This window comes from Stigmatopora nigra, chromosome 12, assembly GCF_051989575.1.
Source record: "Stigmatopora nigra isolate UIUO_SnigA chromosome 12, RoL_Snig_1.1, whole genome shotgun sequence".
In the NCBI taxonomy this organism is placed as follows: Eukaryota; Metazoa; Chordata; class Actinopteri; order Syngnathiformes; family Syngnathidae; genus Stigmatopora; species Stigmatopora nigra.
Genome location: NC_135519.1, coordinates 11,110,396 through 11,131,945, shown reverse-complemented (window position 1 = coordinate 11,131,945; position 21,550 = coordinate 11,110,396). Strand labels below are relative to the sequence as shown.

Genomic DNA, 21,550 nt, shown 5'->3' with positions numbered 1-21,550 from the left:
CACACTGTGGTGATTTTATTCAATTGCATCTGAGAATCAACTGTAAAATTTGAATAAAACAAGTGAGGGACAACATCTGTCGGCATGGGTGCCCAAAATTCATTAAGTATTTAGATGTTAGGCATTGTGGAATCAGTCAGGTGTGGGTAGGGTTCAAGGTATAGTACACCTTAATTGCTACTCAGACATCTAATCGATATAAGATTAAAAAAGATTGTGTACATATGTATATATACATATATTTTCCCCACTATATATCAATATTTTTATACAAGAATATGGGCAATAGTAAATAGCACGAGTGAAAAAATGAGCAGCCAAGCAGTAAATGAACACTCCCACCGATTTATCAATAAACTAATTATGAAGAAAACAGGACTATGTCACATTGTTGGTGTAAAACATGTTATTGAATAAAAAAAGGTGCTATTAAATTAATTGAAAAAGAAATGTACCACGTCCATGTAGAAAAACAAATTGAAACTCATTTGTTTAACCATAATTATTTCCTAATTATTATTCTATCCAAAGCAATGTACTTTATTATCTTTTGTTTGGATTTTTTTTTGGGTGGAACCTGACAAGGAAAAACTTTAAAAGATGAAATATTAATACTAAACATTTCTGCCACTTTTCTGGTTGTATTTGTGTCACAATAAGGGTTGTTATCGTTTTAAAGTCACAATGTAGTATTTTATAGCATGTCTAATGGTAACACAAAATGTCAATCATTTTAATGAGAAAAAAAGGAAAAGTGTACAATTTTGAATTAGTGTCTGGGTTATTAAACGCATATCTCACACGTCTTATATAACCATTTTTTAAAAGTGCACTACAACTATGAATACTGGAGATACACAGTATTATAGTACACGTTTAGGGCAAGCTAAAAGGGAGCTTATAAAGTTTACATAACCTGTTACATGATAAGCAATCCTATCATGTTCACACTGGTTTTATAGATACAATTTGCTTACATAATTACCATATGCAAATATGTAAAGCATCTATTTTTGCACCTTGGAGTGTGACTCGTTTTACTTAAGGCTAATTATGCATATAATTGCATTTGTTTGTAATAGCTACAATTGGGATGAAGACAAACTGAAAACCAATTAATCCACTGTGGGCGACAAAAAGGGAGGAATTGAGCTTTCAATCACAGGACACAAATAGCTACGCTGCTGCTGTATCACACACCTAATGGTGGTTGTCATGGCAACACACCTTTTGGAGGGATATTCAAAATAAAATAAAAAAAAATCTTTGATCAACATCAGGAGCGGCACGGAGAAGACGGAATGCGTATCGAGGAAGGATAACCGGGCAAGCCCTTGAAACATTTGTAGGAAGGGCGAAGAGAATAGACGTCAGAACCAGCAGGCACGTTTCCGCACGTTTGTTGTCACACTACACACAGACACCTGTCTTAACAGATCCTTTCAGAGCTTCTTGCTATTGTCAGGGAATGGGATGTTTTATTCATGAGTTGCTGAAGCGATTCGGGCACAAAAATGTCAGAGAAATTCAGTCAAGCATTTAACATTGAGCTCTCGCTCGTTCTCTTTCCCACCTTCACTTGGTTTCATCTGATCTTTTTCCCCAAACTGTACTGGGAAAGCGTTAAGAACTTTAAAGAAGTTCCCGTTCATAAGATGCCAACTGTACTATGATAGGATGGAAAAGGTTGTCATTGCCATGGCAACAAAGCATCAAAAACTTCAGTGGCCTATGTTTGAGAGACTATGTCTACAGAACCCACGGTGGAGGATCTGTCACTTTACAAGATAACATAACCAATGAACCATACAACTAGATTACCTGATGGTTCAATGGTATCGCTCAGAACAAAGGCCCAAAAATATTTCCAAAAGGAAGAACAGGTTGTGTTGTCACAATTGATATAACTTGACCACTTGCATAACGTCAGCACTACAACAAAAAGGTTGGTCCAAAAAAGCAGGAGCACAGAATGCTTAGTTATTTCTAATGAAAAAAATGTACACGCTTAAAATTGCCTTAAAATCGTGAATCAAAAGCACATCATTAGGGGCAATATAATAAAGAATTTATTCATCTAGTAATGGTTGTTTTCTTACTACAAAACAGAAAATAACCAACACATAGTAAATGTTACTTTGCGGAAATTGTTACTTTGCCGAGAGTATATCAATTCTTGTGCGCATATAAGCTGTACCCTTGATGCAGTCATCATTGTTTGGAGTTACAAATACAGCTTATATGCAAGAAAATATGGTACTTCTTTCAAACAATATAATTTGGTATGTATATTTAATGAAAAGAAAATCAACAAATTATTTAAAATCAACTATAGTATATAAAACGGAAGTATACAATATAAAAAAAAAAAAACAGTTGTAAACATTGGGTAGTTGAGCCAAAAGGCATTCAGATATTCCCTGACAGGTCATATAATTAGCACAAATTGTAAACAATCATAGTAAATGCATACGCATCATCATTGCATAGTTTGTTTTTCAAACCCTAACTAAGTAAACATTTACCTGTGAGCTGCTGAGTCGGTGCCGTGATACCTGACTTAAGACATAAAAGCCTCTCAGACCATAGTATCACATAACACAAATAAATTAGTAAATTAACATATCAGATCAGTCAACATGAAGTGTCTTCCAGATGAAACTGGTTGCACAAATAGCATTTCACCAGCAAGATAAAAAAAAAATGACAAAGAGTGAAATCCCACAGTTAATACTGAGGACAAACTAGAATACCCCAGTGGTAATAATATACTGTATAGTACATTATTAGTAAGGCAAACCCATACCTGTGAACTTCATCCTCAGTGTTTAATGTGTGCATCCAAAAGGATTCCCTATAATGTGTGCAAAAAGACGGTATTAGTTAATATCTTTAAATGTACAAATACCTTTGGTTTCCTTTGGTGAACATCTTTCATCACAGTCTTTTTATGCATACCGCTACTAACTAATGAGCGTCTTCATGAAGACAGGCTTGCTGAACGGCCAGTGATACTGGTTGGGGACGGGTCCATTTACGTTGCACTCAAAGAAGGAAAACATTGGGAACCAGATGCGTGCCCTGCGGCTCTGTTGGTAGGCATGGGTGTTGGCCAAGGTGTGGTAATAGAGGAAGAGGCGCGTGGTAATGTAAAAGGCGATGAAGACGTCGATAGAGTAATGCTCGTGCGCAGCCAAGATGAAGAAGATCCCAAATAGGTTCAACACCCATGAGATAGTGTGAATCAAATTCCATGTTCTTGGAGTGTCTGCCAAAGAGCAAAAAGGGAGAAGATGAAGATATTTTTATAGCTACTTAGGCATCTCAACTCATTACCAATAGCAAAGCAAATCAAGACTTGCATTTGTGTGTTGATAGCTAAAATAACGTTGATGCAAAACTAATTAAATGTGTAATAGATTCATGTGTCAAAACTATAGATCAGATTAGATCAAGCGTTATTCATCCTGTATTCAGCAATGCAGCCCACACATGCACAAACACAGACACACCATCTGGTTGAATGTAAACCGTCATTTTCACACCAAATGTGTGTTATTCCACACTAGGAATAGTCCCCTCACAACAAATACTTGAATGTTTCAACAAGGACCAGATGACTCTTTTATATGAACTGAATCTCTAAATAAATATTCATAAACTACAAATAAAATACTAAACTACAGTAATCCCTCAAATATCACGGTAAATGTAGACTAGACATGGCCGCGATAATCTAAAAGTCATGAAATAGGGTCACCCATATTATAACTAAAAAAAAAAATGTCTTTAGTGCCGAGTCCTTGTAGCAAGAGTGGCTTCCGAGTTTCACAGTGGATTTTCACATTTTTCTGAACAAAAAATTTAAAATTAATTAAATAAAAAATAGTGGAAAACAAACTTGCGAGATCCCAAACTTTTTGTGAGTAATGGACAATCATGCTGTAGTTTTTTTTTAATGATAATTTACTGAAAATGTCTTCATTTGTGACTCTTGTTGAAGGTTTGAACCTTTTTCCGTGAAGAAGCGATAATCAAGGGATTACTGCAAAGTTTAAATGCAGTTTTGAAGGTTTTGCTTAAGAGAAATATTAATGAATGGAAATAGAATGTATAATAAAATTAAAATCCAGAAGGTAAAAATAACAAGCTCAATGGCATTTTCAAAGGAATATGTTTCTACAAGTGGCTGGTCTTTAATTACTAATTACTGAGACCTCATTAAAAAATAAAATGGCTGCTTATTAAAAATGTATATCTTGAGAACAAATGATTTCCAGAAGAACTGGCGCAAGGAAATATGATATTGATGTGCCCTTGTGTTTGTTTTCTGATTGGTAAAACGCAAAATGTAAAAATGAGTGGTTTATTTATTAATATCAACTAATCATTCCTGTAATAGTTGCTGTACCTTTTCTATGAGTCAAAATCAAAATATGCTGTAATGCCTGTGTTAAGTGGATCCAAACAAACCAGTTAAAAAAAAAACTGAGGGCCTTTGACAGGTTTATCAATGGTATCTTCTATACTCACATTCTGTCACAAAAAAGTTGAGCAAGGTAATGACGACAGTGTGTCCGCTGAACATGTAGTCTCCGCACGTCTGAACGCCGGTGAGCGTCATTCCGAATCCGACCCAGATTGTCAACACCCTCTGTATCTTTTCCAGCGAATTGCCGTACGTCTGAGGGAAGGAGAGGCCAGTTGACGTCAGCCGAGTGATGATTCACCACTGAATTAAAGCTTCTAGGCGAAAATTCACAAGCTTTCTAAATTGGGTTGATCGAATGTGCGTGGAAACTTCTCACCTTACTGGCACACTTGAGGTGCTGGCCAGGCACGGAGAGCGAGGTGACAAACATGGTGCAGCACCGTAGCAAAAACACAGTTCCCATCAGTGAACACAACCGCCTAATAAGAATGGATCTAAATGGAACACACACAAAAAAAGGAGTTGTAAGGCGGAACTGTGATTGTGACGATTACCTTGGCGTACTCAGGGGGTGTTATAAAATGACTGATTGTTGATGGCCTTGTGCGTGCACTTATAGTGAACTTTTCAATCTCATTGTACTTGTAGAATGACAATAAGGCATTCAACTCAATTCAAATTTGCCTTGACACACCTGACACAAAACACAATGAAAACATAGATTTGCTGATGATTCAGTTTATAGTTTGATCAATCTGCAGCTAAACTTGAGCCTCATTCACAGTCAAGACGGGAAAAATATGTACTGGCTGCACCACCGGAGAATTGAGGAATTGTTGCTTTAATATTTCATTGCAGATTTTGAAGACATTCAAAATGTTTTGCATTATTGAAAGAATCAGGATGCACAAGTGGGCTGCATGAGCCCACCTGTTCATAATGTAAAATTCATTGTTTCAAGGTTTTATGGATTTAAAAAAAAAAACACTTTTGATCCAAATATTTTAATTTAAAAATGGTGAATTTCTGAGACCCCTGAAAGTCGGAGTAGTGTCTTACCTATGTTTATGGAGCAGCAGGATCAACATAAGCATGTAGCACAGAATGAGGCCACAGGCTTCAGCCATTGCAAAAGCCCAAGGGATTCTTGGAACACTGGAAGTGAGAAAAATACATTAGCATTAAGATGCAGATTAGATACGAGGAAAAAGTCAACAATGGGTCAGAGAATGTGAAATGTTCTGAAAGTACGTGGAAAGCTGATACCTGTCTAAGAAGATGTCAGGGAGTGGTGGATAGGTCCCCATGTCTGGTACACGCTCGTGCACAATCACCATAACGAAGGAAGTAAAACCAAAAACTAAAAAGACATAAATGATACTTAAAATGGTCTTCCACACCTCCGGGTCCAGTCGTCCGGCCGGCTGCCGACACTTCCCGTTGGAGTGCGCGTGACACTGCGTCGCGACAGATCCGTATTCAGAACGAGCGCCATTCCTCAGACGGAGTTCAGTGCCATTCCCGGAGCAGTCGCCGGCATTGCAGCGCCTGACGGCTCGGTCGCAAGCCCACTCGGCCGCAGCCAAGGGCTCCGACTGGCTACTGTCTCTGCGTTGGGGACCCAGCTCCTCCAGTTGGGTTTGGTTTCGTCTCTGGAGTTGGCGGAGGGATATAGCCAACCGCTTGATATCTCCCAGGACTTTCAGGCTCAGAGGAGGCCCACGCAAGTCGGCTTCAGTCAGAGCCAGAAGACTGGGTCCATCTAGGCGGTGGTGTCCACACAGGAGATCCACATACTGATCAAACCCTTGCGTCTGCAACCACTGGGCCACTTGTTCGTAGCTCCAAGCACTCACACTGCTTTCTGATGCCATGCTGCTGCGAAAAAACAAACACAGTCTTTGTTATTAACTCATGAAATAATGCTCAATGATGTAGATGAATTCATGATTGTCTTCCGCTTGCTACTAGGACTCAGCACTTAGGGAAAAAAAGGTAGTTATAAGAGTCGTGACCCTACTTTGTGATTTTTCCGATTATCGCGGCCATGTCTGGTCTACATGAACCGCAATATTCGAGGGATTACTGTAAATAATAAAGCCTTATAGCGTCATTACCACTTGAACAGAACAACCAATTTATTACATCACTTAAATGAGCTACACTGCTATTTTATGAGTTTCATTTAATAACTCAAGATAACTGGATAGTAAAGCCCATCATTTTTTAGACTTTAATCAGAGTAAAGTTGCAGATGCAACAGGGAGACTTGTGAGCAAAGAATTGAGACATTGAGCAGAGGACTTTGACAAACTCTACTGACATCATCAGGAATATGCTGGTCAATTTTAACGTAATGTCATTAGAGATGCTTTGGTTGAGCTGTCTGACATGATTACTAGCAGCTTATGTATAATGACGCATGACAACTGCAGGCAAAATATCTTCTCTGGATTGTGATGGCTCTGTATTGGCTGCATGCAAATGGAAGAAAAAAATACATAACACATGGACAGATTAAACAAACTGTCCTCGCCCTTTGACCTGCAGATAAGACAACTGCAGTACAGCCAGTTGAGCTCCTTTCTCGAACTCAAAGGTCAGTAACACCCAAATATCATAAAAATTGGAATTACAAATGCTGGGCTGTGCATGCTAATTTAGATAAAGCCAACGTGAAGTATCAGTATACTTTGTCATGAAGATATATTTCACTGTGACAGCTGTTTTTGCAAGACATGAATCGCATGACAACGCCAAATTGGCAGACCATTAACTTTATTTTGGGTGTAATTATATTTGTCATAGTTCTACTTGAGTTGCTATTCCATTTTTAACATTAAAATTTCATTCTGAATTACGTTCTGATGAATGCTTTCTCAATTCATTCGGGATGGGCTGAGATAAGTGTGACAAGTCAGCGTGTTTTGTTTGTTGAGTCACACGCTGACACAGAAGAAGTGATGGGAAACCTTGCACAATATTGGCCTTTCAGCCAGTAAAATGTCATGGAAGACTACAGCAAACGGAATAATTCTGGAAAACCACAATCAGGATGAACAATTAATAATAATACTCAGTAACAGAGCCAGTATATTACAAGTTGCCCCCTCTTTAAATACTAACAACTGTATTAAAATCAAAGAATCAAAATATTTTTTGAAAATTAAGTGAGGCCAAAATCAGAATGAAACACTTGAAGTAACATAAATAAGTTTTGCTTACTTACCAAAGTACCGATTGATAGTATTTGTATCAGAAGGGAGAGGAGAAGGCGACCATTCTTCTTTTCGCATTGCAGAAGTGTTGCGGGACCAGCATGCCTTCTGCTTTCACAACAACTAGGCAACGGTAAACAGGAAGACGCAATAACCAACGAGAGCAGACAAGAGGACGTCACTTCAGTGTCTCACCAAGCTACACTGCTATCTCCTGGCCAAATGAAGAACGAGGATTCCCATATTGGAGCGTTGACAGTAGTGAGAGACCAAAACTCAATTTGGACTGGGACGGCTGACATTGACCATCTTTCACTGCCAGTAAGGGCATTCCATTTCTGCCAGGCCTCCCAGTCCAAATGGATTGGACGTCTTGCTCCGTCAATGGAGTTGAAAAATATATTTAAGGTTTAAGGTTAATTATTAATGAACCTAACACCTCTGATAAAACTTTGATGAGAATATATATTGTCAGATGACGGTGTCCCTGAGATTTGATCATGCATCAAGTGTGCCACATCTCAAAAAAGCTTGAGAAACACTTCTCTTTCTGGGGCCTCAACCTGTAGTCTTGACAATGATATTATGCTAAATTTCATTCAAATTGTAGAGACAAAACCTGGGAATAAAAATGCCCAATCATTTCTCAAATGAGATCTTTTTGAATTAAGGCTTGCATCCGACATCAAATAGTGACACGGAGCCAAAGGGAGAACAGGGGGCTAATTTTGGACGTCAGGGGCATCCAGATGAGCAGCTGCTGGCGTCCTTCAGTGAGGAGTCAGCACCCTATGGCAGTGACTATGCACATTACACCCTCTCTTGCTTTCCCTCTCTCTCTCTCACACTCACAAACATAGGCATGCACACACACACACACACACACAAGTAAACACTCACGTTGTTGTGGACCTTGTGGCTGTGTGAAAAGCATGTCAGAACGCGAGCAGCAACAGGACCTGGCGCTCATTAAACAACTGGAGCTGATTCTGGATTCCTGCACACTGGAGCTCCACGCAGTGGATGAAGTCTGGCCAAACCTCTACATAGGAAACATGTGAGTGGGGGCATATTAGATTCTTGGAGTCATTCAACAATGACTGAAACTCCATTAAACAAAATACTATTACAAAGAAGTTATGCTTAATTGTAAAAATGATTAGAAACTCATTCAATTACAATGTGAATGTTAGTACGTAGCAGCTGTACCAATCAATAACTGATGATTAATAGCATTATGGAATAGGAATGCATATAACAAAGTGTCCTTAACTCATTGCCTCTCAGTTTAAAGCAGTTGAATAACTAGCACCATCAATGGCAGCCAATGGGTTACACCTGTCTCAACACAATGTCAAATAATCGTTCATTCCACATTGAATTTCAAAGAAGTGCTCCATTGTGAACATTTAAGCAATTTTAATTATTATCATTTCTTTGAAAATGTAACTCAAACAGTCATTTTCATTATGTTTTATTGGTGCTCAAACTGTGCACAATGGCAGAGCGGTGAAGCAAAAACCACTCATTATATAATGTTAAATAATTGATTTGCTCATTTGAAAACAGATTGTTCATTTAAATTCCCCCCGGCACTATTCTCTTATTGAGAGTGAAGAGAGGAACACTGGTTAGAGTCCCATCAAATTATCAGAAGATAGTTTGGTTTGAAAGCGCTTAAACACCATCTAATGTGGTCAATTAACAGGGTTATTACATCAAAGTTCTGAAAATGGTCTGTAAGCCATTTTTCATCTAAAATCTTCTGGTGGGAATCACCCATCCCACACTGTAAAAGAGGTCATTTGAGAAGGGGGCAGCACATCACATTGTTGCCATGACGACCAATCTTTATGTGGGTTGATACAGAAACCAAACCACACAAGACAAAAATAAATAAATGAGATAGAATAAAACATATAACCTTGAATACCATGGAGGTTGGACACAATGATTGTACTTAAGTTACTCAAGTTAAGTTTATTTTGAAAAGAGAAAAAAAAGCCACTTGGCCTAACATCAGGAAGTGAGTGCTGAGTTGTATCTTTTTTTTTAATGCGTTTTTCTAGAGCTATAGCACAGAACAAAAAAACGTTACTACAGCTCGGCATCACTCACGTCCTGAACGCAGCGCACTCTAAGCAGGGAAGCATCGGGAACCAAGATTTCTATGGCAACACTTGTCTTTACTGTGGTATACCAGCGGAAGACTCAGACCACTTTGACCTCAGCCAGTACTTCAGACCGGCATCAGACTTTATCCACAAAGGCCTGAAGTATGACCAAGGTGAGCATGTCTCCCCACCCCCTGTCCGTATTTTTAGTATTCACCTCTAACTTCTTTACTCCTGTGACTTTTCAGGAAAGGTTCTGGTGCACTGCATTATGGGTGTGAGCCGCTCAGCCACCCTGGCATTAGCCTACTTGATTTTGCGTCACCGCCTCTCACTCGAAGATGCTCTGAAGCAGCTTGTGCAAAAAAGGGCCATTTACCCCAATCGGAATTTTTTGATGCTCCTTCACAAGCTGAGTGAAGGTTTGGCATTAAAGAGGAAGTTTTGTCCGCTCTTCTAAGACCGCTTAATTGTGGTCAATTTTCTATATAAATGTATCTAAATGTATATAACAAAGTTACAATATTTCGATTATTATTGTTATCATTAAATCACTGGCTGCCACCTTCAATAGGAGTAAATGAAGATCACTCAATGCTACCTTTTCCAATTCAAATGGATCTGATAAAAATAATAATAATAATAATTAAACACAAACTAAGCTATTTCATATAATTATAACAATCAATACAAAAGAAACTCATATGAATGAATACCTTTGTAATTCAAAAAGTCCCCCAAAAAAGCAATTCCCCAATTCAAATCTTACATAGTGCAGGTAAATAATGCCAGTGTTCTTCGAGGATCTGTGATTTCCTCGGAGAGCGATGTTATGCAACAGCAGTGTGCATTCGTGGAACTAAGCGAGCCAGCAAATGTTAAAGTTCACTGGATAATGCCACATTGTTTTTCCATTAGAGAGGATCTGACCTGGAGCAGGTTGTCACACTGGATTTGCGGGATGCTTGTTTTTACTATGAGTGTACTCCTGCACTTTATGAAGAAACTGTGTGACAGAATATTTAAACATGAACGTGGCAAAAAAAAACGTGGGTCATCATTAACAGACATCCAAATTCACATTCACTATAATGATATACTTTTGCACGTCCCCTATGGGGAAGATCCGAGATTACTCACAGGGGTGAGGAAGGTCTCGACGTCAAGTGACATATTTTTGTGTATAAAGCACAATAGTAAAGTACACCTTGTCTTATTTTAGAGGCACTAGACTCTGTGGGACCTACGTTATGGACCTCCCTCAGTGACAGAGCTGGAGGAGATGCTGCTAAATGTCACATGGCTTGCTGAGCATGTCAATCTAGTGTCTTCACAATTGCAGCGAGAAGGCACATAATGTACACCCACAGGACTATATATAGACTACCCTGGAAATGCCACAGAATCCAATGGAAGTGACCTAAGAAAGCCAAAAATCTACAGGAAGTGAGCCGGACCTGCTAGAACATTATACATTAGTTGGCCATGAAAAGATGTTGACAACCGTGGTTTAAGTTAGGGCAACAATTAAGTGTGTCAGCTAAGTAAATCAGTATGTTAAGTATGTAAGCAATTAAAACAGGTAAGTGGTTAGCGCGCCGGCCTCACAGTTCTTGCGTCCTGGGTTCGAATCCAGGTCGGTCCTCTTGTGTGGAGTTTGCATGTTCTACTCGGGCCTGTGTGGGTTTTCTCCAGGTACTCTGGTTTTCTCCCACATTCCAAAAAAGATGGATGGTAGGCTGATTGGACACTCAAAATTGTCCATGAGTGTGAAAATGGGTGTTTTTCGTCTCCCCGTGTCCTGCAATCGGCTGGACAGCGATTCAGGGTGTCCCCGGCTTCTGACCCAAAGTCAGCTGGGATAGGCTCCAGCACCCCCTGTGACCCTTGTGAAGATAAGTGGTCCGGAAAATAAATGAATGATGGCCACAATGATGGTAGCATGCACACTATACAACTCAAAATGTGGTCGGTCGTTGAGCTATTAAGACAAAAAGGTCAACCTCACATATGACCGTAATGTGAGATCCTAAATGTGACAGTTATGTAATAATACCATTATCGTGTCCAAATGTTTCTAAGACTCAATAAGTCTCTCCTGACTTTTTGTATTTGAGTTGTCTCAAGGTCCTAAAGAAGCAAACGCATGTGTCACGCTGATGTGGTGCCAAAGCAGGCCTAAAAATATCATGGGAAGCAGAGTGAATTTAGTATGCATTCTCATGCCGAGTGTGACAGAACACATGCAAACATTGAGGAGATCATTTCTCTTAAATCCAGCTTGTAGGTGAATTACAAATTTCATAAAGAGGTAAGGGATGTCTTTTTTTCTGCTGTTCCATTAAAACTAATTCCACATTCCAAAAAGTGGTAAAAACAGCTGTCAGATCTAATGCTCTAATGTCAAGGTCAAATTTATGGTATTCTATGGGGATGAGTTAAGTGCTGAAGTTTATGAATAGTACAACATAGTACTTGCCCTGCAATTGAGGTTAAGTCCAGTGTTTAGTCTGTTAGATAGAATTAGCTGGACACGAGGTTACATTTCTCAAAATGCTCTATATTATTCTCAGCAAAAAAAAAAAAAGTCTGGAAAATTGCTTGGGAATGTTTTCATGCCGGTGGCTAAATCACTGTAAGTCACTCCTTTTTTTATTTCCTTGGGTTATAATTCAATATGAATGGAAACCAATATGTATCCATTCAGTATTGTTCACCATTTCCCTTTGTAATTTTTCTCCATTTTTTTCTCGAAAGAAACAAGCAGTAGACTTACAGTAATCCATCAATTATTGCAGTTAATGTCGACCAGACAAGGCCACGATAAACTGTTAATAAATAAATTAAAAAAAAAATATATATATATTAAAAAAAAATGGTAGTGAAGCCGCAATAATCGAGGGATTATTGTATTCATATTGCATGTCATGTTTCTTGGTGCCTTCAGGTGAACTATGTCCTCCTGTGTGGTGAAGGCTAAGGGAAAGAACCCCTACGTGTCTGTACAAGTAGACCCGGACAGTGAATACGCAACACCAGGTACACTTGAATTGGAGCAGCTTTTTTGGACTGGCCCCAGTGTCCAATATGCACATGTCAACCAAGTCTGGCCCAATGTATTCATTGGTGATGAGTAAGTAAAAATGACAAAAATATAAAAAGAACAAATCAATACCAGAAAAATGAGAAATACATAAAAAAGTATTAAAGTACTATCTGGGTACAGGAAGACCGCCTTGGAACGACCTGGTCTAAAAGAACTAAGTATTACACACGTGCTGAATGCTGCAGAGGGGAAGTACAATAACGTGCTGACTGGTGCAGATTACTACTCAGATTCTGACATTCAATATTTTGGAGTAGAGGCTGACGACAAACCCACATTTGACATCTCCCAGTTCTTTTGCCCGGCGACACAATTCATCAAAAAGGCCTTGAGCAACGCACAGAGTATGTCAATTGTGTTGTTGTTGTTTTTTTGACAGAGTACCAATGGTTGCATGTCTCACGAAACTAGAGTTACTCATTGGTGGTGATGGTTTTATAATAATTATATTTTAAATTGCTCCAGACAAGGTCCTCGTGCACTGTGTGATGGGTCGCAGCCGGTCAGCGTCATTGGTCTTAGCCTACCTGATGATGGAGCGTGGCTTAACCGTGGTGGAGGCCATCGAGCACGTGCGAAGCCGCCGTTGCGTCCTCCCTAACCATGGTTTCCTCAAGCAACTCAGAGCTCTGGACATTGCACTGCAAGAGGAGAAGCTGAAACAAAAACAACTAAAGATGCAAGATCAACCGTCGTGATGGAGAGTCATCAACAGCAACAAATGAACATTGGAGTGAAAGCCATTTTGAGGACAATTATTGAAAAGTGGTGTGATAATTCAGTTGGTATGATGTTCTCCCAGAGGACATCAAGAGAGAAATGACAGACAGATGATTTAAGTAGTGTGTTGCTAAGACTTTTTTCATGAACTTTCTTAGTTCAGCTAATTGAACCAAAACAAGGCATGAGAACAAGATTGAAACCAAACCAAAATAGAGAAACACAAACCATGAGAGAAAAAGAACCAACACTTGTGGGTATCCTGTGGTTTTATTTGTCCACATTAGACAAAGTACTGACAAAAGCAGACCAAAGAGTCATTTAGGCCATGTCGAGGAACAATATTTGACAGCTCAGTAAATCTGTGATTTAAAAAAATTGTTATGTACCATCAACAAATGGTCTCAACTCTATTCAAGTATTGATGAATTCAAATTAAACATCAAGGAGGTCTAAACTGAATCTTGCATTATGTCACAATGTGAAAAAATACACAGTTGTAATTAACAATACTTGCTGTTCTTGGAAAAAAAAAGGTGATGAAAAATAGCTTTGAAATGTCTACTCATGATCACTTCACCGTTAGTCTTTTTTTTAAGCAATACTGAACAATCATAACACTCATTTTTGCTTACTGATGAGAAAAGTAGCCTCGTCTGAAACCTTTTTAAACAAAGAATAAAAGGCACTCATGCATATTTTGATACATTACATTTCTTTCTTGTGGACAATGGCATTGACACTTTGCAAATGATGCATTTTGTATGTAAAAATGCTTAAAAAATTTGAACTTTTTGTTGTTGTTGTTGTTGTGTTTCTTACAATTGCAACCAAGTGCAACAAACAGTCATGTTCATGAGAGGTGACACAAAGCTGACAATTAAAAATCAATCAAAGAGGTTAAAAAAATAAGAGGGGGACTTTTGGAGTAAAATATTCAGGGTGATATTTTATCAAATGGACATTAAGTGGGCAAAAACTAACAAGAATTCAAATACATCAAACAAAATCTGGCTTTTCAGGGAATGTGCAACCTGATCTTCTAATTACCACATTGGCAGCGTAATGAGCTGCCCTCACACATTCGTCCAATGTTTTTTCCCGGACAAGCCCAGACAAGAAGCCTACGCGAGGAACGGAAAATGTTTGAAAACTGAAGAAGAAGAAAAAAAAAGAAAAAAAAACATGATGAGTACTTCTTACCTCCGACAAATGCGTCACCCGCGCCATTAGTGTCCACAAGATCTTTGGGATCTATGGCCATTACTGGAAAAGTCTCAATTTTGTCATCTAAATGACAAAGGATAAAAAGAATAAACACATTTGGCTTGTATTTGAGGAGTAAATAAAAAGACATGGAAAACTTACTGAGCGCCATCACAGTTTCCTCTTTTCCCTGAGTCAAAACAACAATCCGTTGTCTCTTAGTGTTGACTTTGGTCAGAGCTTGAGCTTTTTTGGCAATCTCCTTAAGGTCTTTGGTCTGCAGAGACGTGACCACATGTTTTACGCAAAATGCAGAAAAGTACGGCGGAGATTAGAGGGAGGGTGGAGTTTAAAGTCACCTCAAATTCTTGCTCTTTAGCAAATGCAGCTGCCTCCTGTAAGATGGAATCATACAAAAATCATAATTTAGTGCAGAAGTAGGGAACCTATGGCTCGGGAGACATATGTGGCTCTTTTGATGAGTTGATGCAAAGTTTGTAAACATTTTCAGGAGGAAATATTTATTCAATTCATTTGTGATTTAGGAAGCTGCTAGCCTGTTTGGACCCGCGTCTAAGACAAATCTGCAAAAAACGAATTTAAGATGAGTAACCATATTCCCTGTTGTAAAAATATCATTCTTTGCACTAATCTGGTCTAATCTGTGATCATCACAACCATAGAGTAGTTATTTTTTTAGTGGGAGGATTTGACTAGTCTGTTATGCAAAAAGGTCGCCAAAGGAGGAGATCATTTGTTTCTGAAACTTTTTACTTGAATGCAAATAGAATTTCCTCTTTTTAATATTCTTCAAGTGCTTGCAAAAAGATGTACACTTTTTCCCTTGACAGGTCAACAATGTGGAAGTCTTGAGAGCGCCAAATTGAAGTCCTGATGTCGAAATAAAAACGCAGGCGCTGAAGAAGAGGCAGCAATTTACCAAATGAGACCCTGGATGGCTTAAGAGCAAAAGTGAGCAATTTTGTAGACTGATGTGACAAAATTGCTCTTTTTGGACCTAGTAGGGCCTACACAAGAAACGTACAAGCCAGACCTTCATTTTGAATCTGTTGGGCAAGGAATCCAAAACTAATCTCAGTAATTGTCTATTATGTCAAGTTGTTTTTCATAAATTGATTCCCCATTATATATTTTTTTATATAAAACCAGAACAAGCACTTGTATACTATACAATATGAAAGAAACAGGCATAACGACAATGTTAATTTCACTCCTTGTTTTTAAACAAAGGATATGGCTACTTTAATTTTAACATAGTTAATAGATAAACTTGTGAAAAATTGTTTACGAGCTAGAAAAATACAAACCTCACGGCAGTTTTGGAATCAACGCACCATTTTCCCGTCCACCAAAAAAATAATCTCGAAGTTACTTTACCGTCTCATTTCCAAAGAGCACATCTACGTAGGGCATGAGCTCCATGAGGTGGTCCTTGAAGAACTGGCAGATGAAGGGTGCGGACAGGTTGAGGCAGAACAGTTTGTTGTTTTCTGACGCGTGTTTGGCCACTTTCAACATGGACTCCAAAGACACTGTGAGGAAGAAACCCTGGAAAGAAAACAGTTAACAAATGCATCAATACAAGCGCAATCTCACATTACAATGCTGTGTATTTTCTTCACACTTTGATTATAGTCAAGTGACATTGTTGGTTTATCACTCACGGCAATGTAATAAACTTTAGCGCTCTCCACCAGCTTCCAATTTTCTTTCAGGTCCAGATGTTTGTCCTTCTTATAACAATTAGCAGCAGCTAAGTTAGCAACCAGAGACCTTAAGGAAAAGAGAAAACATGGAATCAACAAACCATGTAGGCGACCATATAACGGGTTCTTACAGGTCTACAGTCTATCTTGTGCGTGAACCTTACCGATTGGCTCCAGTGATGCATGCAGCACACGTGCCTGTTGGCTCCTGGTCTTGCTCATAGTAGTGAGCATCAATGTGGGCATCTTCTGCCTTCTTCTTCAGAATCTCTCCAAATTTATCTTGGCCGATACATCCGAAGAAGGTGCCAACCTTGTGAGGCTCCTGGATCATCCACTACAAAAGGTAATAGCGCAAATGACCGTTCCATTTGGAGGAAGAGAAAAAAAAACAGACCTGTGGTGGTAATTGTATCAGGAAGCCAAAGTGTGTGACTGACCTGAGCGATCTTAATGGAGTTCTGAGTGGCTCCCCCAGCATGGTATTCTGCTTTGAACTTGTTCACGAGTTCATCAAATCTGCATGACACAGATCAGCAAATATGAGAAAATAGGAAGAAGGTTAGCCTCTATACTACTCTATATTCCAGTTGAGTTTGTTAACCCATTAAAACGATGGATTCAGTCATCACCAGAACAACACATATATATAATATAATACACACACACACACACACACACACACACACACACACACACACACACACATATATACTTGGCGTGAATTCCTCTTATAAATCAGTCAGCTATGGCGTGTCGTTACTGAACTCTAGGGGCAGTAGACACACATTACAACACGATTAGCAAGGCCTGTATAAACTGAGAACTCTCCACCTAACCGTATTTTGATAGTTGAACTAAAACAACCAAATGCACTATGTTAGATGAAGTGCAATAGCAGGATGACAGTTAAATGTGAAAGAGCCAGATGCTGAAGGGTGGGGCCCACAGATTACACCGGGTTTCTTATCATGAGGGAAAGAAAGCAACGGTTATCCTACAAGAACTGATTAGGTCAAGGGTTAAAAACATTCCATATGTATGTATTTTTATATACACAATTTAGGAACGTATAGTGGATGTGAGTCTTACAGTCTGGGGATACAGTTCATGCGTAAGGACTGCAATGATTCCCTTCTTGACAACTTATTTCTCATCTCTTGAAAACTAATTTCTATAGGATGGCGCTGAATATACGCAGATATTTTTTTTTGTTAAATAGAGTAGAAATGTATAATTGCAGCCATTTTCAGCCCTTTTTTTCTGGTGGAGAAAGAGAAATGTAATCCTTAATAGAGGGGAGCAAAGGTTTCAAGACAAAACACTTGTCACTATTGCACTTTTATCACTATGTTGTGTTGAAACCAACTCTCCCTGTGTGACAAAACATGTTGAATATGTGACTTCTGAACTAATGTCAATTACAGGGAATCATGCTGATACCCCCCTTTGCTGTGTGCTAACACACAAAATGCAGCTGTTTTTTCCTGTAAAAATGCTTGAATTAGACAAAATGTGGGAGAAAAATCTGCACTGCAATGACTTCCTGACCTCATTTTAGGGTAATGTTGCATAAGCACTGTGACATAGGTCATGAGTTTCATCTTGCATTTGTGACAACTCCCTATGGATAGTTCACAATTCCCATAACGTTTACTTAATGGGTGAACTAGTGTTTATGCTGTGACTGTACAACTTTTTGATACATAACTAAAGTGAGATTGAATGCACAACTTTGTTATCTAGTGCTGTTTGCTTTGTGGCTCTTGTCTCAGAGGAACTGGGAGGTGAAAAGTCCTGCTCTGCTATTGGCTCATACAAACATTCTCTGTGTGTGCGAGATCTGACGCCCTACTATTGCTTTTCGAGAAGGGAATGGAGTTCAAAACAGGCGATTCACAAAGCTGACTGGCCTTGAGAGGTCAGAATGTCCATGTAACAGTGAGAAACAGGCACTTGAAATCAAAAGGTCAATAATCTACAAGAGGAATTGTGATGAAGGAGATACGCACAAGGCTTTGTGCTTGTCCTCAGCTAGGATCTGGTCGTTTGGCTTCAGTGCATATCTGTAAAAACAAAGCACAAAAAAGCATGTTATTGGCATGCACTCAAAAGATTTACATTATAGCTCGCATATCCAAGACCGGGTTTTGTCTGGAGACACTGCCATAGTGCTTGCACTGATTGTTGATCATCATTTTTTAATGCAGAAGTAGTGCAGTTTCATGTCTTCTTTTCATCTCCCAAAATGAGGCTGAATTATATGCACGTTTGGCTGACTTCAAAATAATCCTGGAGTTTACGCAAGGCTGTTCTTGCAGTTTGGACTCTGTACTGGAAGCCACATGAGCCCTTTGCTCTGGTCACTTTGACGCAGCTGAGAGAAAATGGATTTTAAATTTCAATTTGTAGCCGCACAGAAAGTAGTATATGTTTTTGAAATAGAAACATCTAATGAAGAAAAAAAAATCAATACAAATACAAAAATATAAATACAAATGTAATGTTTGCCGCTCTTTCTGACATCAATGTGTGAAGGGAGTATATTTTGTATTGGCATTCCATATACTAGTCATTGTGTGCTAATTGATTTAGACCCACTAGATGGCCTCAGTATGCTGTCTATCCTTTGTTATTAAATTCAGTTGTATGATCCCTGTTTAGTACATGCAAACAATCTTTTAGCATCGTAAGGCAGGGGTCTCAAACCGATTCCTCAAACAGCCATAGGGGGTCCTGGTCTTTGCTTTAACTGATCGACTAATCCTTGCAGCCCTAACATTACATTTTGAACTTACTTATCAAGGAAGTCTTTGTCCACCACGGCACAAATGTCCAATAAGGGGTTCCCCATCCCAAAGAGTGAATTGCAGCTGTAATAAAAGAGAGGATTTAGCCATCTTTACTTCAAGTAAACATGTTGCATCATAAAGATTAAATGGCATGTAATAATGTTTGTTTTCTTCAAGTCAACTCAAAATATGACAAGATTTGAGAGAGAATGTTTACTTTGGGCAAATTTGCGATTTGTGTATATCAACAACTCATTTGAAAAAGCCAGTTTTGTGTGAAAACAATGGTGAAAAACATGCACGGGAAGGGAGAAGTAGTACACAGCAGTGACATAGTGTTCTAATTATATAAAGACAGACCTCATGCGACCACTCATTAAGATTGCATTAAGATTGGGGACAAGAGGCTTTTTTTAGGACGACGCTGCTGTGCATTGGAATATATCAGAAAAGGCAGGGGTGTGAAACCCCCAACTCACAATAATTACTTTTTAAAAAATCCAATTTTCAACATTTTATTAAATTGGAGCAATAACATAATAATGACAATTTAATTTCCGAGGAAAATGGCTGCTATACCTTAACACTGCTGGAAATTGTTTATGTGCTCAGCTTTAAGGACACTGTTTACAAGCCACACACACGTAAGCTGTTTCCAGACTTCCATGTATTGTGTCAGTGAATAACATCCATGAGAAAAACCTTAGCCAACAGCTGTCATGTAACTTTTGTCTTTCCTAATCCACAAAAGCCAACAATCTAAAGTAGATAGCCTCAATTCACCGACAACCGACAAGAATAAACCACACTTGTGTATTTTAGAGGCAATGTATGCACCTCAGTGGACACCACACCTTCATGACCTTTTCCTGCAGCACAATAGTACACCTTCCTTTTATGCAAGTGGGTTGATAACTTCTGCAGCTAATTACACAAGCATTACACCAAATCCTCTTTGCCACTGGGTCTTACCTCAGAGCAGACATCTCTCTCTCTCTCTTGCCTTCTGGGTGCTAGAGACCTGTTGATCGAGCTATACGCCAATGAGAAAGGAGCAAAGAATTCCCAAACTCCTCAATTTCAGCACAAATGTGTGTCGGATCGATGCTTCCCCCTACAACGCCAGCTCCTCCTCCTCCTTCTGAATGGATGAGTGGTGGGCATCTCGAGGAGGAAGGGCCACGACATGAGCTCTCCGCTTAGCTATTGGCTCGAATTGCCTCAACACATCTCTTGAAAAGATACTAGAAGACGTGACAGGCATGCTGATAAGCGCTTCAAAGAAGCTGGGTTAATACGTGTGAAGAATCGTGGTGCATTCAAGTGCGGGGGTGGGGGGTACCACGAGGTACTCAATTCGAAGTCACGTGACATGAGAACCACCCGTTGCTATGACGCGTTCAGGTGTCACTCCAACAAACCTGGCACCAGGACAGCAATTCACTGACACAACGTGAACTATTTATTTCTACATACCGAGGGTCACCTTGAGCAAGCAGAGGGAACTCGTAGGACAATGACATTAAAGAAACGTGTTTTTATAGTGCTACTAAAAACTACTAATTCAGTGTTTGTGAGTTTTAAAGATTTCCAGATTTTTTACACCGAGAAGTTCACAGTCACTTTTTAATTCTACTGCGTCCTCAATCGTGCACTAAAAACAACTGCACGTGAAGCACACATTTGGGATTTGAACAGAAGTACGCATTTTATCAACAAACTATAATCGATTTTACACCCCCACGCACAGATTTGTGGTCACCTTAATTTCACAGGAGATGCTTTGGCAACAGAGTCCGTCTTCTCTTGTGCAGATATTTTGAGTTTCTTTGCTTTAGGTTCATCGGAGGAGGCCATGGTTGATCAAGCAAGGGACGATACGTTCACCTTTCACCGGCGAGACAAACGCATGTGCCGTTATTAAAAAAAAAAATAATAATGGGATGAATATTTACCCTGATCATGGGCTTGCAGGTGGTTGAGGCGGGACTAGATAAGAGAAGAGAGGCCCGCATATCCCAAGCACGAATGATTTTATGGACTTAGAATAGTATGTACGTATTTTCAATTGAAGTGCTAGAATAAAAAAACACTTTTACACTTGCAGTTTATTGAAATAAACGTTCATGGCTGGTTGAAGACAATGCATTCTGCTTCCATTTATAAACTGTCTTAGCTTCTTCACACTTTTTTCTATTCGTTTTCAGCTAATAAAATAAGCACTAAGGGATACGG

The 21,550-nt window shown here is 39.1% G+C and overlaps 4 protein-coding genes across 7 annotated transcripts; 2 read left to right on the top strand and 2 right to left on the bottom strand.

Annotated features, from left to right (window-relative positions):
* Positions 1 to 22: 22 nt before the first annotated feature.
* On the bottom strand, positions 23 to 7,818 carry LOC144205613 (sphingomyelin synthase-related protein 1-like). Of its 3 annotated transcripts, XR_013328142.1 has the most exons (8): positions 7,662 to 7,818; positions 5,699 to 6,310; positions 5,492 to 5,587; positions 4,809 to 4,926; positions 4,534 to 4,684; positions 2,959 to 3,268; positions 2,807 to 2,854; positions 23 to 40 (listed from the first exon to the last, which is right to left on the bottom strand). XR_013328142.1 is itself a non-coding variant. In XM_077730109.1 (7 exons), the coding sequence occupies exons 2-6, from the start codon at positions 6,304 to 6,306 to the stop codon at positions 2,964 to 2,966; spliced, it is 1,278 nt and encodes a 425-aa protein (XP_077586235.1). In that variant the 5' UTR covers positions 6,307 to 6,310; positions 7,662 to 7,818; the 3' UTR covers positions 2,076 to 2,854; positions 2,959 to 2,963. The 3 variants fall into 3 exon arrangements, 2 of the variants coding, with proteins under 2 accessions (XP_077586235.1, XP_077586234.1); XM_077730109.1 differs by lacking the exon at positions 23 to 40 and having other exon boundaries at positions 2,076 to 2,854; XM_077730108.1 differs by lacking the exon at positions 23 to 40 and having other exon boundaries at positions 2,077 to 3,268; positions 5,699 to 6,307; positions 7,662 to 7,817.
* Positions 7,819 to 8,544: 726 nt separating this feature from the next.
* On the top strand, positions 8,545 to 11,471 carry LOC144205616 (dual specificity protein phosphatase 13A-like). Its single transcript, XM_077730111.1, has 3 exons — positions 8,545 to 8,707; positions 9,720 to 9,937; positions 10,013 to 11,471. The coding sequence occupies exons 1-3, from the start codon at positions 8,583 to 8,585 to the stop codon at positions 10,222 to 10,224; spliced, it is 555 nt and encodes a 184-aa protein (XP_077586237.1). The 5' UTR covers positions 8,545 to 8,582; the 3' UTR covers positions 10,225 to 11,471.
* A 289-nt stretch (positions 11,472 to 11,760) lies between these two features.
* LOC144205218 (dual specificity phosphatase 29-like) lies at positions 11,761 to 14,811 on the top strand. The gene is made up of 4 exons (XM_077729428.1): positions 11,761 to 12,075; positions 12,712 to 12,897; positions 12,991 to 13,214; positions 13,336 to 14,811. The coding sequence occupies exons 2-4, from the start codon at positions 12,719 to 12,721 to the stop codon at positions 13,566 to 13,568; spliced, it is 636 nt and encodes a 211-aa protein (XP_077585554.1). The 5' UTR covers positions 11,761 to 12,075; positions 12,712 to 12,718; the 3' UTR covers positions 13,569 to 14,811.
* adka (adenosine kinase a) lies at positions 13,842 to 21,263 on the bottom strand. Of its 2 annotated transcripts, none has more exons than XM_077729426.1 (11): positions 21,078 to 21,263; positions 19,322 to 19,396; positions 18,536 to 18,589; positions 16,964 to 17,042; positions 16,688 to 16,860; positions 16,482 to 16,590; positions 16,195 to 16,365; positions 15,156 to 15,191; positions 14,959 to 15,073; positions 14,794 to 14,880; positions 13,842 to 14,714 (listed from the first exon to the last, which is right to left on the bottom strand). In XM_077729426.1, the coding sequence occupies exons 1-11, from the start codon at positions 21,170 to 21,172 to the stop codon at positions 14,590 to 14,592; spliced, it is 1,119 nt and encodes a 372-aa protein (XP_077585552.1). In that variant the 5' UTR covers positions 21,173 to 21,263; the 3' UTR covers positions 13,842 to 14,589. The 2 variants fall into 2 exon arrangements, with proteins under 2 accessions (XP_077585552.1, XP_077585553.1); XM_077729427.1 differs by lacking the exon at positions 21,078 to 21,263 and adding an exon at positions 20,288 to 20,619.
* Positions 21,264 to 21,550: the final 287 nt, after the last annotated feature.

Excerpts from the sequence above, each read along its gene's own strand:
- LOC144205218 (XM_077729428.1), top strand. The coding sequence starts at position 12,719 with ATGTCCTCCTGTGTGGTGAAGGCTAAGGGAAAGAACCCCTACGTGTCT. Across the intron at positions 12,898-12,990 it reads AATGTATTCATTGGTGATGA|GAAGACCGCCTTGGAACGAC; the intron begins GTAAGTAAAAAT and ends ATCTGGGTACAG. Across the intron at positions 13,215-13,335 it reads GGCCTTGAGCAACGCACAGA|ACAAGGTCCTCGTGCACTGT; the intron begins GTATGTCAATTG and ends AAATTGCTCCAG.
- LOC144205616 (XM_077730111.1), top strand. The coding sequence starts at position 8,583 with ATGTCAGAACGCGAGCAGCAACAGGACCTGGCGCTCATTAAACAACTG. Across the intron at positions 8,708-9,719 it reads AACCTCTACATAGGAAACAT|AGCTATAGCACAGAACAAAA; the intron begins GTGAGTGGGGGC and ends GCGTTTTTCTAG. Across the intron at positions 9,938-10,012 it reads AGGCCTGAAGTATGACCAAG|GAAAGGTTCTGGTGCACTGC; the intron begins GTGAGCATGTCT and ends GTGACTTTTCAG.
- LOC144205613 (XM_077730109.1), bottom strand. The coding sequence starts at position 6,306 with ATGGCATCAGAAAGCAGTGTGAGTGCTTGGAGCTACGAACAAGTGGCC. Across the intron at positions 4,685-4,808 it reads ACCTCAAGTGTGCCAGTAAG|ACGTACGGCAATTCGCTGGA; the intron begins GTGAGAAGTTTC and ends TCCTTCCCTCAG. Across the intron at positions 3,269-4,533 it reads CAACTTTTTTGTGACAGAAT|ACACTCCAAGAACATGGAAT; the intron begins GTGAGTATAGAA and ends GCTCTTTGGCAG.
- adka (XM_077729426.1), bottom strand. The coding sequence starts at position 21,172 with ATGGCCTCCTCCGATGAACCTAAAGCAAAGAAACTCAAAATATCTGCA. Across the intron at positions 16,591-16,687 it reads TGCATCACTGGAGCCAATCG|GTCTCTGGTTGCTAACTTAG; the intron begins GTAAGGTTCACG and ends CTTTTCCTTAAG. Across the intron at positions 15,192-16,194 it reads TGCTCTTTGGAAATGAGACG|GAGGCAGCTGCATTTGCTAA; the intron begins GTAAAGTAACTT and ends TCCATCTTACAG.